This window comes from Labrus mixtus, chromosome 4, assembly GCF_963584025.1.
Source record: "Labrus mixtus chromosome 4, fLabMix1.1, whole genome shotgun sequence".
Classification (NCBI taxonomy): domain Eukaryota; kingdom Metazoa; phylum Chordata; class Actinopteri; order Labriformes; family Labridae; genus Labrus; species Labrus mixtus.
The window spans coordinates 24,033,404-24,053,043 of record NC_083615.1 but is presented as its reverse complement, the minus strand read 5'-3'; the positions used below and the strand labels follow the sequence as shown (position 1 = coordinate 24,053,043).

Genomic DNA, 19,640 nt, shown 5'->3' with positions numbered 1-19,640 from the left:
AAGTTGTGGGAGGTGAGTGTGTGTGTGTGTGTTTATGTGTAGAAGCGGTGGTGTTTGTTGCCCCGTGTATTCCCAGCTGTTGCTCCTGCAGGTGCTACAGGAAAGCTTGACTCAGTGTGTGTATGTCATTGAATTTCTTTATAAGGTCATCTCAGCACCTTCAGACAGGTTTAATCTATGAGCTGTGATTTAATGTGTCTGTCTGTGTGTGTTTAGGCCTCTCGATACGTGTGTTTGTATGAGTTTGTGTGTTTTGCAGGTTATAAAAGGCTACTGTTCCGTATAGGCTCAGTGGACCACCCACTGAAGCCCCTTCCTCTGAGCAGCAGATGGAAAAAGAGAGACAAGGATCACGGACGTGGAGAGATAGTACCTCCAAAAAGACTGTTGTCTTTCTCATCTCCTCCATATTTCTTCTAACTATAAAATCAGAGCACTACACAAACAAGACACTTTACCAAGAACAGACTGTGCCAAAGCTAAAGGCCATTTGCTTTTTCACTGTAATTCTCACAAGTGTGCAAGTGTGTGTGTTTAATGCATCTCTTCCTGACATGTACGAGACCCGGTCAGTTCATTTCAACAACAGCTTCCAAGCCTCAATGGCTAAATAATAGCAGATCGACCTTCTTTGCAGAGAAACTTACACCCTGGAACACACACAAAAGAAATTAACTCTAGCCACATGTGACTAAATACGCCCTAAACAGAAATTATTAAACCTAGCATGTCAGGAAACGATGGATAAATCAGGAAAAGCCCACAGTTCTTGAATGAGACTGCATTACAATGTGAAATAAAGTGGGGAATGGGAGGCTTTGGAAAAAGTTTCCCGCTTGTTGTACAATCTATCGACTCAGACTTGTAGTATGTGCTGAGTTTCAGCCTCTAACCACCATGGGTATTGTTAGTAAATCATGACGAGTGAGAGGTGCAAGCCACATCCTGACCACACACACTAAAAACACACAAACCCCTCTACCACTCCCAGCGACACCACGCTGCCCAGCAGAGACCCTTTAAAGGGGGTGCTTTGGTGTGTGTGTGTGTGTGTGTGTGTGTGTGTGTGTGTGTGTGTGTTGTAGAGGAATGTTTGTGTGTAACAGATTGGGGGGAGAGAACTATTCTTGCACATGCTCCTGTACAAACAGCAGACTGAGTGACAAATCTGTTTTCATTCTCCTTTTCCCACTGTGGAGTCTGCCCGGGCGTGATGATGACGGCTGAGCATGTGTGCAGGCCCTGCTGAGCTTCATCAACAAAATCTCTCTTTTTCGGCCCAATCCATCTATTTTCTAAGGGCCTTGTTTAAACTTTTAGTTCTTGTACTGTCTTTCCCAGCTCAAGATAAACAGCAGCCCCTGCTTTGCCTGCCCGGGAAACCCCGTGACCACAAATGGCTAGACAGTCAGAAAGAAGGAGAGGCTCGAGGGATATTTCATTCAACCGCTTGCCAAGTGTTCAGAGTTGGGATTTTGACTTCCCAAAGCCCTAAGCCAGGGACACCCGCACATTGTTTCCCTTCTTTGAGACAACTCCCACTCTCCAATTTCAACCCGTGAAGTCTCAGAGGGGCTTACAAAAATTGCAGGGTGATAATTAGCTATGTCTTACTTTTACCTCTTGAGAGAAAAATAGGAAGAAAAAAAACAGACAGTAAAATACAGAAGGGAAAGGTTTGGGGAAAGTGTGTCTTAAGAGATTCTGCTAGGGGACAGTGAAGGCATTTCAGAAAATAGAAAATAGGTTCCCAAAGTTCCCTGTGGAAAGTCAGCATAGCAGCCATCTAATTAAAAAAAAAATGATACAGAGATCACTGGGCAGATTTAAAATCAAGCTTTAGCCCCTTTTTGTGTGTGAGAGAGCATTTATTAATGCCTTTCCCAGACGTGTTTTAGGTTCCCAGGAGCCTGGCTCTAGCATCCCTTTGCAGAAAGTCTCTGGCTGACCCTCTGTGAGAGGAGAACTGGCAGGCTGCATGAGACAGAGGAAGACAGAAGAAGATAATGAGGGGAAGAGGTAGTTGGAAAAAAGAAGATGGATAAGGGGCGAGCTTTTTGCTAATTTGATTTTCAGACTGTGGCAACGCACAAACAAGCCTGCAGACATTCACATTTTCATACAAGTCAGAATTAGCTCAAACAGAGACAGCAAAGGATGCTGGATGGGGAATTTACTGCAGAATTGCACAAGCCAGGGCATGAATAGTACTTGACCTCATTGTGCTAGGCAGCTAAACACTGACCTCACCACTCTGTAGCTACCAGCATGAGTCGGTCAGAAGGTAATTACAGCCTTCAGTGCAGAAGTGCAATCGAGCCAAGAAGCACTGGGCAGGTTCAATTCCTGCTCTGAGATTTCTTTTTTTTTTTCTATGCTTGTCAATGTCCCTCAATTCTGTCATCCATCCTCCATGCCTTTCTTTTCCACTCAGCTCAACTCTATGTCTGGATGTCTCAGCACCGAGCAAGGTTTAGATTCAGCAACCACTAGAGTCTTAATATTCTCATGTTTAACTGTTTAAAACGCATCCATAACAATTCCCCCTCTCCTCTGCAGGGAAAATAGTTAACATAACATCCATTTAGGCAGAATTGTTTTAAATCAGTTTTCACTGTATCCTTTTCTGTTCATTCATGTGCGTTCCGCTGCGAGAGATGATGATGGGATTTCAAGACTCTTGCACGGAATGAAACTCAAGATACAAAAACTGGAACAAAGAATGAATGGAAGAAGTAAATATACATGGGAGAAGAGAGAGAAAGATGGAGCTCTTGGGAGGTTTACCACAGGGTCAGGACATTAAGAGGGACCCCCAGGGATCTCTGCTGTTTGTCTTTCTCTCTCACATCAGTTATCACGCATACATCCTAATGAGCATTACAAAGCACTATTCATCACACCTGCATCCACCCCATGCTGATAGTGTAAATTCCTTTCCATGTCTGGCTGTCTGCTGGCTACTTATCAGCCTGTGTCTCTATCTCAAGTGATTCCTGATTTTCATTGTGTTTGCATGCAAGTGCTGTTCTCTGGATGTCTGTTATCTTTGTCTACTCAGACACCGGGAGAGACCCGCAATGTTATCAGAGTCACAGAGACGGAGCACGACATGTCCTGGTTGTGCTTTCATTATTACTAAGCATGCTCTATTGTTCTCCTGACATCAGATTGCTCACAGTTTTGGCAGTCCTTTCTTAAAACACACCAAATTACAACTTTCTTCCAGTGTTTTTTTGAATCCACCCCGATGTTTCAAAGCTGCTCACACTCCACACTTTGGCTTGGTCTCAGCTGACCGGCTTGGTGGGTGTTGCAGTATTTACGACATGCTGACCCCTCAGGCTGACTCCTTCCCCCCTCCCCTGCCTATATCTCCTGACACATCTGCCCCCTTAAACCCCATCATGCAGACACACCTCTTTCTAGCACCTGACTGGACTGTTGAAAGGCTCTTTATAGCCACCTGCCAAAATCAGACTATTAACTGAAGACAAAGTATAGAATTGTTTGAGCTTCAGCTGAATCAAAGAAAGGCGTTGACCTCTCCAGCTCCACCATTTTTTCTATTCCCTCTGCAGTGTGAATGTTTAGCTGGGTCTTACATTATATATTTTACTACTGCTTTCAAGAGTGCCTTTACAACCCCTTAAAGAAGCACTGTAAGGCCAGGGCACTGACACGCAGAGTATGTGTATATACAGTATGTGCACTGTACGGACTGTTACTAATGTGAAACACATGGAACATAATGAGAAAGCTTTTTCAACAGAGCCACTATTAGTCGCACTTGTTTGTACAGGCCACGTGGGTGGAACAAAAGTCTAATCCTAACACGTTTAATAATTCTACTAGGCTTACATAGAGTTAAACAAAGTCAGGACTGAAAAGCTGATGAACATGTTGGCATTGTGACTGTTTTCAAAGGCTGCGTTTTGCTCTTTGAGGTGGAGAAGAGGGGAAATCTTTGAGGGGTGTTCTGTTGGTCTGTTTAACTGCTGTCTGACTGACTTCCTGTAACCTCCACTCCTCTGGATAGAAAGAGACACACTTTCAGCACAAAGCTTCATAAGAGACTAATGGTCCAGTTCATATTGACAGACACATTATGTACTTGCAGGAATAAAGCATCTAAGTTATGTGCACTTTCAAAAGAGAAAAGTGTAGTCTTCACAAGGATTTATCTGTTTTGCAACAAATCAAACCAAAGTAAAATGCATTTCTCTAAACTCCCCCAAACAAGGCTTCCTTTCACCAGGGTGAAATTCCAACACATACCCTTCCCTGTTCCCTCTTCTATCTTCTCCCTCCAGCCCTCTAATGCTCAATAGGCAGATTATCTCAGCGTTGGAGAGGAAACTTGGCCACCGTTGGAGTGCATCATGTCCAGCACTGTCGGTGACCCTGCAGTGGCACACAGATGGCTGACACAACAGAGATAGACAGAGACGGAGATAGATGCATCTGATAAGGCTAAAAAAAAAAACAGCCTACCAGTTCACAGAATACATTCAAGAGATCAGCACATTCTCACAAGGACATCGGCCCACACATGCAAGAAGTTATTGACAGATGCAACCCAGATTAGTGGGAACAAACCCAAAGAGACATATCCTGTACAGACACAGAGTAAACGCAAACAAAGTGCCAGGAGAGAGTTCTCTCCTGGCAGCAGTGTGGGCAGTCAAGCTGTACGAGTTCTCTCTGCCACACAAACACAGACTCAAACCCAAACATACTCCTCAGCGTTTTTAGAGGAAACACATAGACATGGTGATTATGTGTAATAAGGAGCCTCTTTAGTTTGCAGCTGAAATACAGGCTGTCCTAATGATGACTGTCCCAGGGCTGTCACTTTCCCCTACACATTATCCAAACCTGTTTATGTTTGTGCACACCTACCTCTTAAATCCCAATGTGTGGTAGGGAGACGCACCCCCATTTCACCAAATATTTTTTGTTACTAACTTTGTCTAAAAATACACATCTACTTTTGGTTATACCGATGTGATCCAAATTGTTTATTTTGGTTCCAGGAGGAAATTCACATGTGGTAGATGTGCTGAGCAGATCTTATCAACAGAGGAACTAAAAGCTACGGCCAAGGGTGTCCTGTCTTGACATAGTCTGTTTTCCTGTGCCCACATGTGTTCCACATCTGGCTCTTGCTCTAAAAGCGCTCCTTCCCTGCACTAACCACCAGGGAATTCCAGAAAACCTGACTGTAAAAGGGTTTCGCTCTAAATATGCTGTTAGCGCTAAACAGTGGCTTTTTTTAATCACCACGAGCCAATCTGCATGGTCCTTGGCCCGATGTGTTGCAGACAGAAAAGCTGAAATTTTGGAAATTCATAATTCAAATGCAGTTTGAGTTTTGCTGCATGGAGCAAGTTGGGAAGTAGGGAGGGTACAGGAAATAGGACAGATGAACAGATAGGTTCAGAAGGTGAGGGCCAGAGCCAGAGATTTCAGTCAATGTGGGTTGGGAGCAAAGAAAAGGAGAAAAGACTGATAAAAAGGAGAGCCAAAATGAGGTTGAAGGTGCTTTGTTTGGTGTTATTTGGGTTGGAAAGAGATGACAAGGTTTGATGGAGCATAACACAGTGGCTATTTGGACAAACACACACACTCGCGCACACACACGCACACACACGCACACACACGTACACACACATCCCTTCAAATGAACAGATACCATCAGAAGAGAGAGACCAAGCTGGGAGAGACAGCAAGACATTAAAAACAAAAACATGCAGAAGCAATGTCAAAAGCTGCCGTGGCCTACTTATGACTGTAGGGCAAAAAAAAAAAACACACACAAACACAACACACACACACACACACACACACACACACACACACACACACACATACACTCCACTTTACCTGTTATGATTGGCACTTTTCCTAATGAACCTGGCATAGTCAGCAACAAACTTGTCATAAAAGCTGATGTAACTTTTCCATTCGCTTTCGTGCTCTCTCTCTCTCTCTCTCTCTGTTTCTCTCTCCCTCTCTCTAATTCCTCCCTCTGGAAAATTGGCTTACTCCTGGGATGTTTAAGAAACTGTTTCTAAACATCAGGCTGTAAACTATTTCTCAACCTGTTGAAGATGGCCTTAATTTGATGCTGATTTTATCATGATCCGCATTCATTACAACACATGTAATTTCATTTCAGGCACTGGATGACACTCGACAGGAATTTAAGTTGTAACAGTTTCTTTGTCCACTTTGGCAATATTTGCTCACTCCACCCTCTGCACACTCAGCGAAAAGTATCTCCTTCTGCCTGCTTCCCCATCTACTATCTCTGTTTGTGTTTGCATAATGGGAAGGAAGCCATATACAGTGGTGTTTCCTACCTGTGGAGTTTTAAAGGTTTCTTATTTTTTCTTCTGACTGTAGAGACAGTGAGACAGACAGTCCATAAAAAATCAAGGGAGATGCAGAAGACTATGACAGATTGATGTGTTCATAAATGTCACATTGGCAACTTACGCATGAAAAATGAATATTTGTAGGTGTTAAAGCGTGAAAAACAGAACGTCGCTTAAGAGGAGGAGGGGAAGGAGGAGGGAGTCTTGTGTTCAACAGTGTGTCTACAGACGAGTGTATTTGCTTTTCCAGTGCAATATATTGGATCTTTTCCACTCAGGCTCCACACACTGCTGCTCTGACTCAGCTGGACAAAGAGGTCACTGAGAGCATCACAAAAAAATCGTTCTTTCAGCCCGTTAACAGAAACAACAGGTCAGACTTGAAAGTGGAACGAAAAAAACACTTTCCTAGCTTTGCCGAAAAAACACCCGAAAACAGGCCGTGTACCTTTATTTCAGCGATCACAGCACTTCCTTTGGCACACATACATCTACACACACACAAACTCTTCCATGGCTGCAGGGATTTGGCTCTAACCAACCAGGCCATATAGATCCCAATCAGAGAGGATATGTGGGCTTGGAGCTTCATCTCTCCCTCTATCTCTTCTTGGCTCCATCCAGCCAAGTCCGTATGACTCCAGCAGATTTCAGCAGAGAGCACAGCAAGGGGTTATTATATCCAATCCATGGTCAGACAAATGTGTTTCCACTTAAACTACACACTCTGGTCCTCCTCCATGCTGTCACTCCCCCTCCTCCATCCTTCCCCAGTCTGCCCATCTGATCTTTTAAGTGTGCAATTAAATATTACAACCAAATCACCCACAGATTGGGTCCGTATCGACTGAAGTAACCGTCTCACTTTTACTGGAGCACACTGGAGAAAAAGTGATGCATGCCAGATAATGCCTTTTAGCAATTAGCAGTGTGATGGTTGGCATAGATTTGTCAGGGTTAAGAAAAGAAAAAAGACTCTATACAAGTGTTTAAAAGTAACATGGAACACATTTGTATTCCCACAGAAACAAAAAGATGAATGAAGAACTGTACGTCTTTTACTTCCATTTCTGTAACACCAAATTCAACCATCTCTGTGTTAAATAACTGAGACATAAAGGAGGTGCAAGAAGAATAGTCTTTAAGAAGTAATGACAGATATCTTGGACTGACTGACTGACTGACTGCACTGAGTTTATGTCTGGAGTTGCTTCAATGAGAGACAAAAACTCATTTTACTCTTACAAAGTAGCTTATTATGCATGGTTTCTTCACATTATAAGACACAGCTGTATTTTGTTTTGAGCCTGACATCTCCAGAAAGTGGAAATAATGTTCAGAAAAACTATATTTTAGTTTAACTATATTTAATTCATTGTTTTTCTTTATGTAATTTACGAGGTATTTGTAAAACAATTTACACGACATTTTCTTGTCAAATTAAACAAGCCTGACCTCTCCCCATCCTTTAGCCCTCATCTCTTCCCTCTGTAAGGCAGAACAGTTGGATAACATTTTCACTTGTAACTCAGCCCCAGTTGAACAGATGAAATCTGTTGACTCATTATTGGTAATGTTCATGTCCTATCCCTTGTTTCCTTTTAAGCTTTAGTTGCTATCGCTACTGATTGAGTGGGCAAAATGGACACATAGGAAAAGGCTTTTATTAGTTGTGGCAGCCAAGGCCAATTTGTTCCAAAAAGGGATAAGCAATGATTGACTTGTAGGTATTTGCTATAAAAAAACAAACAACAAACTGGGCTCCTCAGCTTCAGTTTCAAACGCTGGTCTGTGCAAGCTGTCCTTAATTTAACAGCCCAAAGTTTAATGTAATGCTCATAGAAAAGTGCACATTTAGTCCATTTCTTTTCTTTCCACCTTAAAGCAGCACACAACAGTTCTTTTCTACATATGTCTATTTGCTCACACTAGTAGGATTCCCACTGACTTTGAACTCGTGACTCTCCAACCACTAATATTTTAGTCTTTCAATGACTAAGCCAGACTCCAACACATGTGGATGTGGCATTCCGTCGCTAAGCCAAATCCTGTGCATGATCTGATACACAGTAGTTCAATTTTCAACACAACCATCACTAGCATCCAGGCAATGCACTGAGCTATCTGGTCCAAGATTCCAGCCATGATACCTGCTTCCCTCATTAGCTACTTCAGCTGCAACCCTCAACCCAGCCTGCAGGACAGATTCCCTCAACAACCGCTGATTGTGTGCTAATGCGTTTGACACCGAGGCAGAACATTTTCCATATTTAAGCAAGTTAAAGAAGCTTAATGTATACAAATCTGTACTCTCATTTTCTCTCTGAACCTAACTTATTCTCCAAGAATGTGATTAGTAGAAATACATTACAATGAATGCTTTAAGTTTGCTGTTGCTATTTCTGTGTCTCTATTTGTGTCCATTGCCTGTTTCCCTGGAGTATCTGTCATCCCAATCTTTCTTTGCTTCCTCCCTATCAGTGCTTTACTGTAAACAGTGCTAAGAAGCATGAGTCATGCTGCTCATAATGTCTAAGGAGGAGCGTGGCTTGAGATCAAAATAATGACTGAAGTTTCAAAGAAGAGAGGAGCAAGTAACGATGGGCTGCACACAGGGGAGTATACAAACGTTTTAGAAAGGTTACTGGACTTTTGACTGAATCAAATGTCAAAAACTAAGCAACTTCAGAGGATGTGAAACCAACGGGAAGTTTCTGAATTGATTTCATTGGTTTTGTAATAGCTTGACAAATCATCTATGGTGTCATATCTGTGAAACATTACTCATGGTTCATTCCAAGAATAGTCCACATCCACACACAAATCCATCGAAGAGCCCACAGATGAGCAAAGTGAAACACATGTTCATTCTAATGGGGTTGGTGTTTTTACAGCTGGGACCAGACAAAAAAGCCAGTGCAAACACACTGACACATGTGTGTGTGCGTGTGTGTGTGTGTGTGTGTGTGTGTGTTGGTAAATGCACCCACATAAAAGACTCTCACACAAATACGTGAGTTGTAGTGTTATATGAAGGATTAACCCCTATTATCCACTAAAGCTATATGACTTATGGTCTTAACTCAATACACATACTGACCTGCTGACAGTGTTCACAAGGCCGACCTCCTGAATTCATGTGTACAGTTATTCAGGCCAAATAAAGCCTTAATGCTAAGGCAAATCCACAGCATGCCTAAACGTGCAGCACATAGGAATGAACTAAATGTTTGTTTCAGCAAAATATTAATGTCCAGATATGTTTTTTTTCCAAAACTGTATTTGATCCCACTCCAGATCTGTGGGGCAGGGCGTGTATTTTGAGAGTGCTGGTTACCCCATCTGTGCGACCACAGTGCTGGGCCACTCTCCCTGCATCTTGCTGCCCACTGTTCCCACGCTTCTTTTGGGCTAAATACATATTTAGGGAAATACTGAGCTGCAAATCATATACCCCGATCTCTGAGTGCACCCTAAACCCATTACTCACCGGCTTTTTTACAACCTTTGTAGAACTTCTGTGTTCGTACTGCACCAAATTTAAGTTTATTTATCCAGGTAAATCATGCTCTCATGTATGAATGCTCTCTTTCAGGTGCCACCTCATTAAAATTCAAGCCGTTGTACAAATTCAAGGCTTAAAAGCCCAAAAAGTTCCACGCTGAGATAAAACGGCCTTACTCAAGGTCAAGTCATTAGTTTGTACATCTAACAGTCTTTTGCATTAACAGCTAACTCAGGAAAAAAACATGAAAAATGTCTGAGACCCCGCAAAAACTCAGAGAGGGCAGAACTTTGAAAACGCCTCCACTCGTTGGTTCAGCAATGGTCCAGAGTTGAACAGATCTGCATGCCAGCCAGTGATAAAGATCGATGATTTTAAAGCCACTTCCACTGTCCATTAGTAAAGCTACTACTCTGCACTTTAAAATGCCCCACAGTACTATCAACAACAATTATACCAGGAAGAGCTTGCTCGTGCTATTTCCTTGTGCACAGAAATGAATGACAAATGGATTCCTCTGTGTGGCGGCTCTGTGCAGTGAGTTCAACCAGTGCTGTGGAGCCATTTGAACACATGCAAATGGGACTAAATAGGTTTTAGATTATGCATGTGTAGCTTTTGTGTATGGGAATGCGCTAGTGCAGGCGTGTGCATGAGTAATGAATAAGATCCTAGCACATCACAACCAAGTTCCTCTAATGCACTCCCTGTAGACCAGAAGAAATAAACAGATAAAGATGAAGTGGATGTGAAAGCAATGGCAAAGTGAAAAAAATAGGGGGGGGGGGGGGGGCAAGAGTGAGTGAGTGACTGAGCGAGAGAGAGGGCAGGAGGAGAGGAGGGAGGGAGTTTTCAGGATTGTTATTGGAGCCGTAGAAGTCATTTCTGACTTAAAGAGTTCCAGATGTGAGCCAGCCCCTGGGAAAGAGTAACAGTCAGAGAGACGGAGAGGAATCAACCGAGAGGGAGGAGGATTTATCGGACTCTGCCCTTCCATATGATCAGTAAAGTCTACTTCCTGGTTCTGGAAAAAAAAAAGTGGATCTCTTTTGCTTTTGGGTGCGTGGATGGTTTTGGTGGCTGGGGGAATCACTGCAGAGGTGGGGATGAGTGAAGAGAGTAAGGGTTTAGGGTGTGGGGTGTCAGGTGGTAAGGTGGTAGAGGGGTATGTGGCTTGCAAAGCCCAGTCTTGGGGCTATAAAAAGCTAGGGTGGTCAGAATAAGGGCCTGTTGTTATTACATACACACACACTCACTGGTCTTTCTCAAAACCAATGACTGAATCACCAAAATAGACCAGTCAAAACCCAACCAAAGACATCTGGTTAAATACTGGAACAAAAGCTGCTCTTTAACTTGTTTTGCAATGAAATATCTCTCCAAGGCACAGCTCTTTGTGTTTTTAAAACATTTAATATGAAATATAAGGTGATACTGAATGTGATATGAGTGTGCATGCATTTGTGCAAGTTATAGACATTAATTGCAGAGTGTCACTTTGTAGCAGCATTTAGATATTCTCCACATGCATCCCATGTGAGGTGCTCCTGCACGATAATGTCTTAATTCAGATCAGTCGCAAATATGCAGTCTTTTAGTAGGATAGGATAGTACTTTATTGATCCCCCGAGGGGAAATTCGGGCGTAATGGCTACCTCCAGTTACTCGCTCTCTCTCTCTCTCTCTCTCTCTCTCTCTCTGTCCCTCTTTATGTTGTATATGAACATGAATGTGTGAATATGCCGAGCTTCCTCAGCATTTGTTTTCACTCCCTCTGCGTTGGACTAAGCTGCACGATCACACAACAAAAGGCTATTGTCCTGCAGTTAAAAGCTCTGCTCCAGGGAGCTGGTAGTGGGCCACAGACAAAGGCTGGTTACATTGTCCCAACACAAGCCCATGAATCAAGCCAACACTGGACTGCCAAAACAGCCTTGGAAAAATGAGTGCTGCGAGTCTACTAGGGTGTGACAAAGAGGGACGGGAAAGAGAGTCGATAGACGAGGGACGTTGGGGTGGAGGAAGTGAATGTGCAGGCAGCAGGACGCACAGCTGGAGCTGGAGGACAGCGGAGGGAGGGTGATATATGTGGGGATGGCAGTGGGTAAGAGGGATTTTGTCCTACAGTAGAGAGGAAATAAGGAAATGGAGGGAGGGGAGGATTTTAGAAGAGTGTAGCCAACACAGTGGGAGGATGAGAGGTGAAGTCAGCACAAACTGAGAGTTGTGTCAACAGACAAGCCTCCTGCCTGTGCTCTAAAGGCTTGACGCACCCCCAAATCACAACAGCAGAGCAGGAGGGACATGTGCGGATGCAATCTTGCAACTGACCAATGATGAGAGCAAAAAAGCTGATACAATCTGGCCGTTGATCATAGTATCCAGCAGTCATTTTGCATGATGCAACCTTGGTCTGAGAAAAAGAAATACTGTATTTGTTTGTATGGAATGTCCCTGCTCTGTTTTTTTCCTATGCTGACAGGTCAAATTAGCAATGAATCCATCAAATGCTCATGCACAAAGAGCCGCTATTGAATCCAACAGCCGGACACATTTCACCTTTTCCACACTGTGAGGGAGTGGAAAGTGGTGACCAGCACTCTGGAAGGAGAGTGTGACAGAAAAAAGTTTGGGAAAGGAGTTTGACACTATTACCACACAAAAAACCGTACACTGAGAGCAAATGCACTGAAAGAAATAGTTAAAAGGTATTTACCATTGGCGTTCTTCCCGCAGATCAGGTGTTCATAGTGCTGCAGGACGCCCCACAGCTCCGCGTCATTGTTCACAACCCCCTCCAGGGCCTCTGCACTCACCGGGGCGAATGTTGACCCTGAATCCGGCCCTGGGTGACCCCTCTCGACCATCAGCACACGGGCTCCTATCTCCTCCACCAGGGCCTCCATGCACGCGGTCAGGCATATCGACGCATACTCGTGGATGCGCACGGAGATGCGCGTATCCACCATCCAGCGGAAGAAGCGTCCCACGGAGAAGGAGAGGCCACAGCGAGCGGACTTGCCCTTCCTCAGCAGCTCCCCTGCACTCATGCTGTACATGGAGATTGCCTTGACCGTAGCCGAGACGCAGTGGTCGGCCAGAGCCCAGCTGAGCACGAGCCTCATGGCACTCTGCACCTCAAAGCGCGTGCAGCGGCAGTGCATGACGCTGAGCCGCTGAGCCTCCCTGGAGATGCGGATCAGAGCCCTGCGGAGAAGGATGGACAGCCGCCTCACGGCCTCCGGGGAGAACACGGGCGGGAGCCCCCCTTTAACGCTCCCACTCTCGGCCACTTTTCGCAGTACCTTGGCCACCTCCTCTTCGGTCCAGGGGAACTCTTCCAATTCCGGTAAGCGGGGGCACTTCGAGAAGATGTCCTCGGGATCTTCGGGAAGGACAGTGTTGACCGTGTCCCAGCTGTTGTTCCTGCTGTTCATGGAGCCGGAAAAGTACCACCAGTTGCCCCGATGAGGGGCCGTCATGAAGGCCTGGGAGTTGGACTTGGAAGAGGACAGGCTGAGGGATTTGCATGAGTCCCCCGCGCCGTACCCCGAGTCCAGCGTGAGGTCCTCCAGGGTTTTCATGTGGACATTGCTCAAACCAGCCATTATAATTCTTAAATGACTTCGAAATGGAGTGTTTAGAAAAAGGGATAAACCTTGGAGACGGTTTACCTGCAGGTTAAAAAAAAAGAAAAGCAGCGAAACTCCCCGCTGAGCTGGACGAACTGGTTACGCAGCACAACACTTGACAGCCATGCTGCTATAGAGTTCAGTACGGGACAGCGAGATAACAACTAGGCTATACTCAAGGTGATGAAAACTACAACTTCAAAGCAAATTGAACATAAGCAAAGGTGCTCTTCCGTTTTCAAACGGAGAAGCCACTGCGCCTCACCTTTCCCCCGGACGGCGCAGGGATTTAAACTTCCCTCCAGTGTCCACAGTCTTTTCAAACTCGACGAACTGTCTCCTCGCTTACAGGAAGAAGAAAAAAAAAAAGCCCGACCCGTGTTGATTTATTCAAACAATTCCGGAGTAGCCACTCGACACACACAAACAGCTTCGTTTTAACCCAGTAGAAGTGTATCGCGCCTACACCTCCTCTCTCTCTCTCTCTCTCTCTCCCTCACGGTGCTCACTCAGGATCAGCCTGTAGAATACACTCAGCTACAGATGTGAGAGAGGCGGAACCACCTCTGAGTGACATTACGGAAGCAGCTCGAGAACCAACCAGGAAAAGGCAAAATTTCACGGCAGCCAATCAGGACCCACCAAAGATTTTGCCTGAGTTCTAAAGATGAGAAGTTTGTTTTGAGAATTTAACACATTTCCTCAACATGTGTAACCTTTTTATTCTACTTGGGCTATTTATCAGTCCAATTTTATGAGCCTACATTTTATATTTATTTATCGATTTCACCTTAAAAAATAAGTTCAGTTTGCTATTTTACTAATAAACGACTGTTAGTTTACAATTCACCCATGATCAATATGTGGCTAGGTGTTCGTCATAGCTACAATATGAATGTGTTAGGTAACATTTTTCTAGCTTGTTACCTACAATAAAACTGCCTACAAAGCAGGCTTTAATTATCTCATCACGTTTACTCAGGGGAACTTGGCTCGCTGCCTGCACATGAGCTCATCTCTCACCTCCAGCCTCTTACTGAAATTGAATCTGTAAAGCTCTTGGTGATTTTGTAAGAGGTGGAGGTGTTTATATTAAATTGATGAGGCTTTGGTTTTTTACTGAAATTGTTTAAAAATATTATTTAGGGCAACGAAGAAAAAAGGTCCAGTTTATAGCATAAACATTGTCATGATTTGGTCTTATTTAGTTTTGTATTTCAGCGTTTAGGTTTCCATGTTTTAATTTCTCCTGTTTATCCTAGTGTTGCTTGTTTCCCTTGTGTGTTTTTGTCCTAATGTTTCATAGTTTAGTCTTTAGTGTTTCGTGTGTGATTTTGTAACTTCGTACCCTAGTGTTTCTTTATGTTCTAGTGTGTTTTTGTTACTTTCTTTACTTTTACTACTTACTTTCTTACTTTTTAAATATATTTAGTTAATTCTGCACGTGGGTCCAGTTCCTTGTTTTCCCCCTGAACGTGACAAACATACTATTTTCATTTATTTTATTTCAACTGACAAATAGTGCACTGGCTGGTATGATTTGCACGCACTTGCGTGACTTTGGGCTCATTCGGCACCAGTTCAGTGGAGGAAACGCCAATAAAGTGGTTCCTCTTGCTGTCAAAACAAAGTTTGTGCAAATCCTCTTGCAAATCTATACAGTTTTCAATCATTGTGCGGCCCTGTTTGTTGTTTTTGGTTAGGTGCGGTAACATGCTTGAGGTCACATAAAGCAAACATGTTGAAGAGCTCTGTGACTACCTGCTTGTCATCACTCTGCACTCACACAGACAGGTAGGGTGTGTCCACACTGAAGTTCAACCTATTACGTAATAGTTTTAGGGCAGAGCGCTTAGCCTGCATGCCTGTGTGAAGAAACACATGGTGAAAGTGGCTGTATGAATGCTTTCTTTCACATCAATAGGCCTAGATGTTACAGGACATGCTATACTTAAAGTGGAAAACATGACACTTGAACACACACAGAACGTGGTCCATGAATCAAGCTGTCATGGGAACAACGTAAGTCAACCTTTGAGTCCTGTCTAGTTAACCTCCCCAGCTTTGCACCATTAGTCAAAGTTTCTCTAAATTAGTTCAGAAAACACGCAGAGGGGAAAAAGAGATCACAGGAGGTTGGCACTTGCTTCATCCAGACCTCATGTAGCTGTGATGTGGACAGTGCTTACCTCATGGCTTCTCTGTGTGCGTGCAGGCTCAGCACAGAAATAAAGCCAGCACACCACCCAGAGCAAAATAACGCAGGAGGGGATCAAAAACTATGATCACAAAAACTCTGCAAATGATTACATGTGTTCCCCAAAACATTCCAGCTCTGTTGGAGTTAAACATCTTAGTTTCACAATGTTTTCTCTCCTCTCTGCATTGGTCCGAAAACACAACAAAAGTGGTATTCAGTTTTACTCAGAATGGGTAACTGAATGATGATTTCAGCAAAAGAGAATAAAAACAGAGTGAGGGTTGTAGAGGGTTTGCACACTATCATTTTTACTTATCTGATCATAAAATTCATTAAATAAAATAAAAGTGTCTCAGAGTCTGATCAATCTGAGCAAAGACATTTTTCAAAGTTATTTTTATTTATAATGTGGCTGATTATAATATTTATTTTAAAAGCTCAAGAAATAGGTTGACTGACTGAGTATTTGTTTTTTATGGATCTTCAGAAAAATATATGAGTTTAAATTCATAAAATCTGTATCAAGTCACCTAAATGACATGATCATAATGAGCCACATACCCTCATGTGATGGAAAACAGTTGAATTGTTTGCATGAAGGAAGTGAAACCAAACGCTGTCTTTCTTCATTGTTGTGTGTGGGAAGGGGATTTTTGTAATTGCATTCATACTGCCCTCAATCAACCCACCCCCATTCACTATATGAAATGTGTTCTTTTATTCTGTATGTTATAAGCCATTTAAATACACTTAACCGCCACAGGTAGTATGTAGATAAGGGTGTAGCACCACCATGTGGTCAGATATGGAATTACTTTCTCTAGACGCCAACATCTCAAAAAAGGCAACAAAGTACAAATAAATAAAAAATACACATCTGAAAAAAATATCTGGACGTAAGCATAAAATTTTATTTGCAAAAACCAACAAATCAAAATAAGAGTACAATACATTCTTAAAACCTTTTCTCTACAAAACAATTTCACAGAAATTACCTTGGAATGTATATTCCTATTTTTCACTTGTATGTCTCATATATATAGCCTTATATCTAATGTGTGTCTTTTCGTCTTTAAATAATCCCATGTCAGTGTTAAATGTCGTACAGTACAGACCTTTTTCCTGTAGAGGCAAAGAAAGGATCTTAGAGGGTAATTTGACAATCATATAGTCAATAACAGATCATTACGCTCATCTATATATACTGTATGTGGCCAGCAGAAAGCCTTCCTGCCAACCTCCATCAATATAAGTACCATCTTGTATAAACAGAGGCATTAAGAGTCGGGCTTCCAGCCAGACTAATGGGCGGGAGGTGGGGTCCTGCTGGACTGCAGCTGCCATTGTGTCTCCATCACACCTCCTGGTTTCACTCAGTAGTCATTAGTACCATCTCTGCTTATCACTCCAAAGGGACAAATGGCCTGTAAAGACCACACCTGCTTTAAATGTAAGACAACAAACACACTGACATGCCTGTAATCATTTGAGAGAACCATATTTCCTTCTCTTACAGTGTTTCTGAATGTACAGTGACTTAACAGCCTGCTGATAAATAACTTTGTATTTATGCCCGTACCTGCACTCTTCTGTCTTTAGAGTAGTTTACAAACTGCCTGCAGCCAAACCCTGATAAAGGCACACATTTGTGAAAACAGCCATGCCTTGCCGCATTGTGTCCGACACTCGGACAGGTCACCGTTCTGTTGGAGCTTTATATCATCTAAAAAAAAAAAAGTGTTAATGTTTCAATGCGTGAGCCTTCACCATCTATATGAGAGATAGAGTTTTAATCCCTCAACTCCAATATTTCAAATGCTTTACTCAGCTCACAGAATGATTTAAACAAAAGCATAATGCAGAATCAAACACCAGAAAGATTTGTTTTTGTCCTTTAACAGCTTCTTGTTCCAGTTGACAATGAGGTTTGAGATCTGGAGAGAATGGAGGATTCTGTCCGTTGAGTAAAAATGTGTAAAATTCAGTGTTTTAGAACCAGAAATAGCAATCCAAATGTTGTTGCACCCATATTCAGTCAGGACAAATAAGAACCCTTTATAAATAACCAACAGCAGACATGCTTCAGTTAAAACAAACAAAATCAATCAAGTCATAACCAATAGGTAGCATTATTATCGGTGTGGTATGTAAAACTGATGTCATAAAAGCAGCAGGGCTATGCATAATATTTAGAACACATGGGCACACAATGGGCATAAATTAATTGAAGATAACTATGATAGAGGGGGGGAGACCAAAATGTATGTATTTACCGTTATTTCTTTGGAAAAGGGCTATTCTGAATTTTCAAAAAACTGTTTTTGTTTCATAAAATCAGGCAGCAGGAACGCTTCAGCACCTGGTGTTCAATTGTATCTGACAGGTAGTAGTTGACTTATAAAGAAGTTTTGTTTTATTTACCAAATACAGCATTTTTTTTCTCTACTCAAGCTACGTCACCATGTCTGCGTCTATCTGAATAGCATGTTGACACACATTCTGTTAGGCTCTCGTGTGAGAGCGAGTTACAAAAAAAAATAAATGAAGAACTTAGGTTGTGTTCACATCTCCTTGTTAGAAAAAAAAAGGTGCTTCCTGTCGTCGTAAGCACACACAAGCAGCAACACGCCCACATACACTTGTATATATATTTACATACACACACACTCACACACTCACGCGCGCACACACACACACATACGCAAACTCACACACTCAGAAAAAGAAACGGCTGCTTTCCAGTCTGTCTGAAAACATTGCACCAGAAAAGGACAGAGAGAAAGAGAACAAAAATAACTCTCTTCTCTCTGAACAGTAGTTCAGTCAGTGAGGCAAAGTGATGACTCAGGTCCTTCTGCCTTTACAGCTCCTCAGATTTGGACTCTGTTTCCTTGCAGAAGCGTACAAAAGTGGCTGATAGCAAAACAGAGGTGCTCCTAAACAGAGCCTGTTTTTTTTGTTCTTTACAAAAAAAAAGCAGAGTTCAGGCAGTGAGCGAGCTCCTACAGGTCTCTCTCTCACACACACGGTGGATCTGCATCCGCAGTTTTTGCAGGTTCAGATTCCTTTAACCAGCCGGGGAAGGGGAGGCTATCCTTTGGGAGTTTTTTTGTTCTGAGCGTTCCACATGCCCCGCTTGGAGTGATAGTAGTGAAAGAAGTTCCTCAAACGTAGTCTCTCTACCTCCAAGCCATTCTGTAGTACCCTGGAGGGGGAGACACACAGGGTTATAACCGGGCTCTTTTTATAATGCACTAAAAAAAGCTCTGAGCTGGTTGTGTCATTGTTTTCTAATGGGGAGATCCCACTGAGCCCTACACTAGAAGAAGCACAACCAATGAGATAACGGCTGTATATGACATAGAGATACAAAGAGATACAAAGAGATACAAAGAGGAAGAGGGAGAAGAGATGTAGTAATGTTGCCCTGGACTACCCTACAGTGAGTAAAGAGCATGTTTTTAATCATCCAATCTTTCTTTGCAAGAAATTACAAGTTGTATTTTTTCTGATCTTGCAACAACCATAAGTGTTCATATTCACTGAACAAAAATAATTGTTTTTGTGCTTTAGTCAAATAAAACTAAGTCATAAATTGTCCTCCTCAGAGATCTCATTCATCTCAGTTTAATTAATATTATTTAAAAGCTCTTAAAATGCTATGGGAAAGAATAAGTACCGGTAAGCTATTATGTTGCAACACCCCCTGCACTATCTGGGTTAAGGCAGCAAACTGAGAGGTGGTACAATCTGAAAAGGAGAACAAGAAGATTTGCATGACATAGTAGCTCAAGCAGTAAATGAGAAAACGCCTGTTTTCAAACCAATAATCATTTCCAGACTACTTCTGTTTTTCCTCTTAGTAATTATTATTATTATTATTGTTATTATTATTTTCCTATGCTTGTGTTGTATTTGCATTG

At 42.7% G+C, this 19,640-nt stretch overlaps 2 protein-coding genes and 1 long non-coding RNA gene across 3 annotated transcripts in view; 1 reads left to right on the top strand and 2 right to left on the bottom strand.

Moving 5' to 3' along the window:
* LOC132973212 (ankyrin repeat and BTB/POZ domain-containing protein 2-like) overlaps positions 1-14,034 on the bottom strand; it is a 43,347-nt gene extending 29,313 nt beyond the window's left edge. Inside the window, exon 1 of the mRNA XM_061036547.1 lies at positions 12,602-14,034. Within this exon, the coding sequence (XP_060892530.1) occupies positions 12,602-13,493 (892 nt within the window). The 5' untranslated portion in view covers positions 13,494-14,034. The remainder of the gene's footprint in view (positions 1-12,601) is intronic.
* The window catches only part of LOC132973218 (uncharacterized), a 360,126-nt gene that overhangs the window by 16,590 nt on the left and 323,896 nt on the right, over positions 1-19,640 (top strand). The window lies entirely within an intron of this gene.
* b4galnt4a (beta-1,4-N-acetyl-galactosaminyl transferase 4a) overlaps positions 16,607-19,640 on the bottom strand; it is a 156,433-nt gene continuing 153,399 nt past the window's right edge. Inside the window, exon 20 of the mRNA XM_061036546.1 lies at positions 16,607-18,922. Within this exon, the coding sequence (XP_060892529.1) occupies positions 18,808-18,922 (115 nt within the window). The 3' untranslated portion in view covers positions 16,607-18,807. The remainder of the gene's footprint in view (positions 18,923-19,640) is intronic.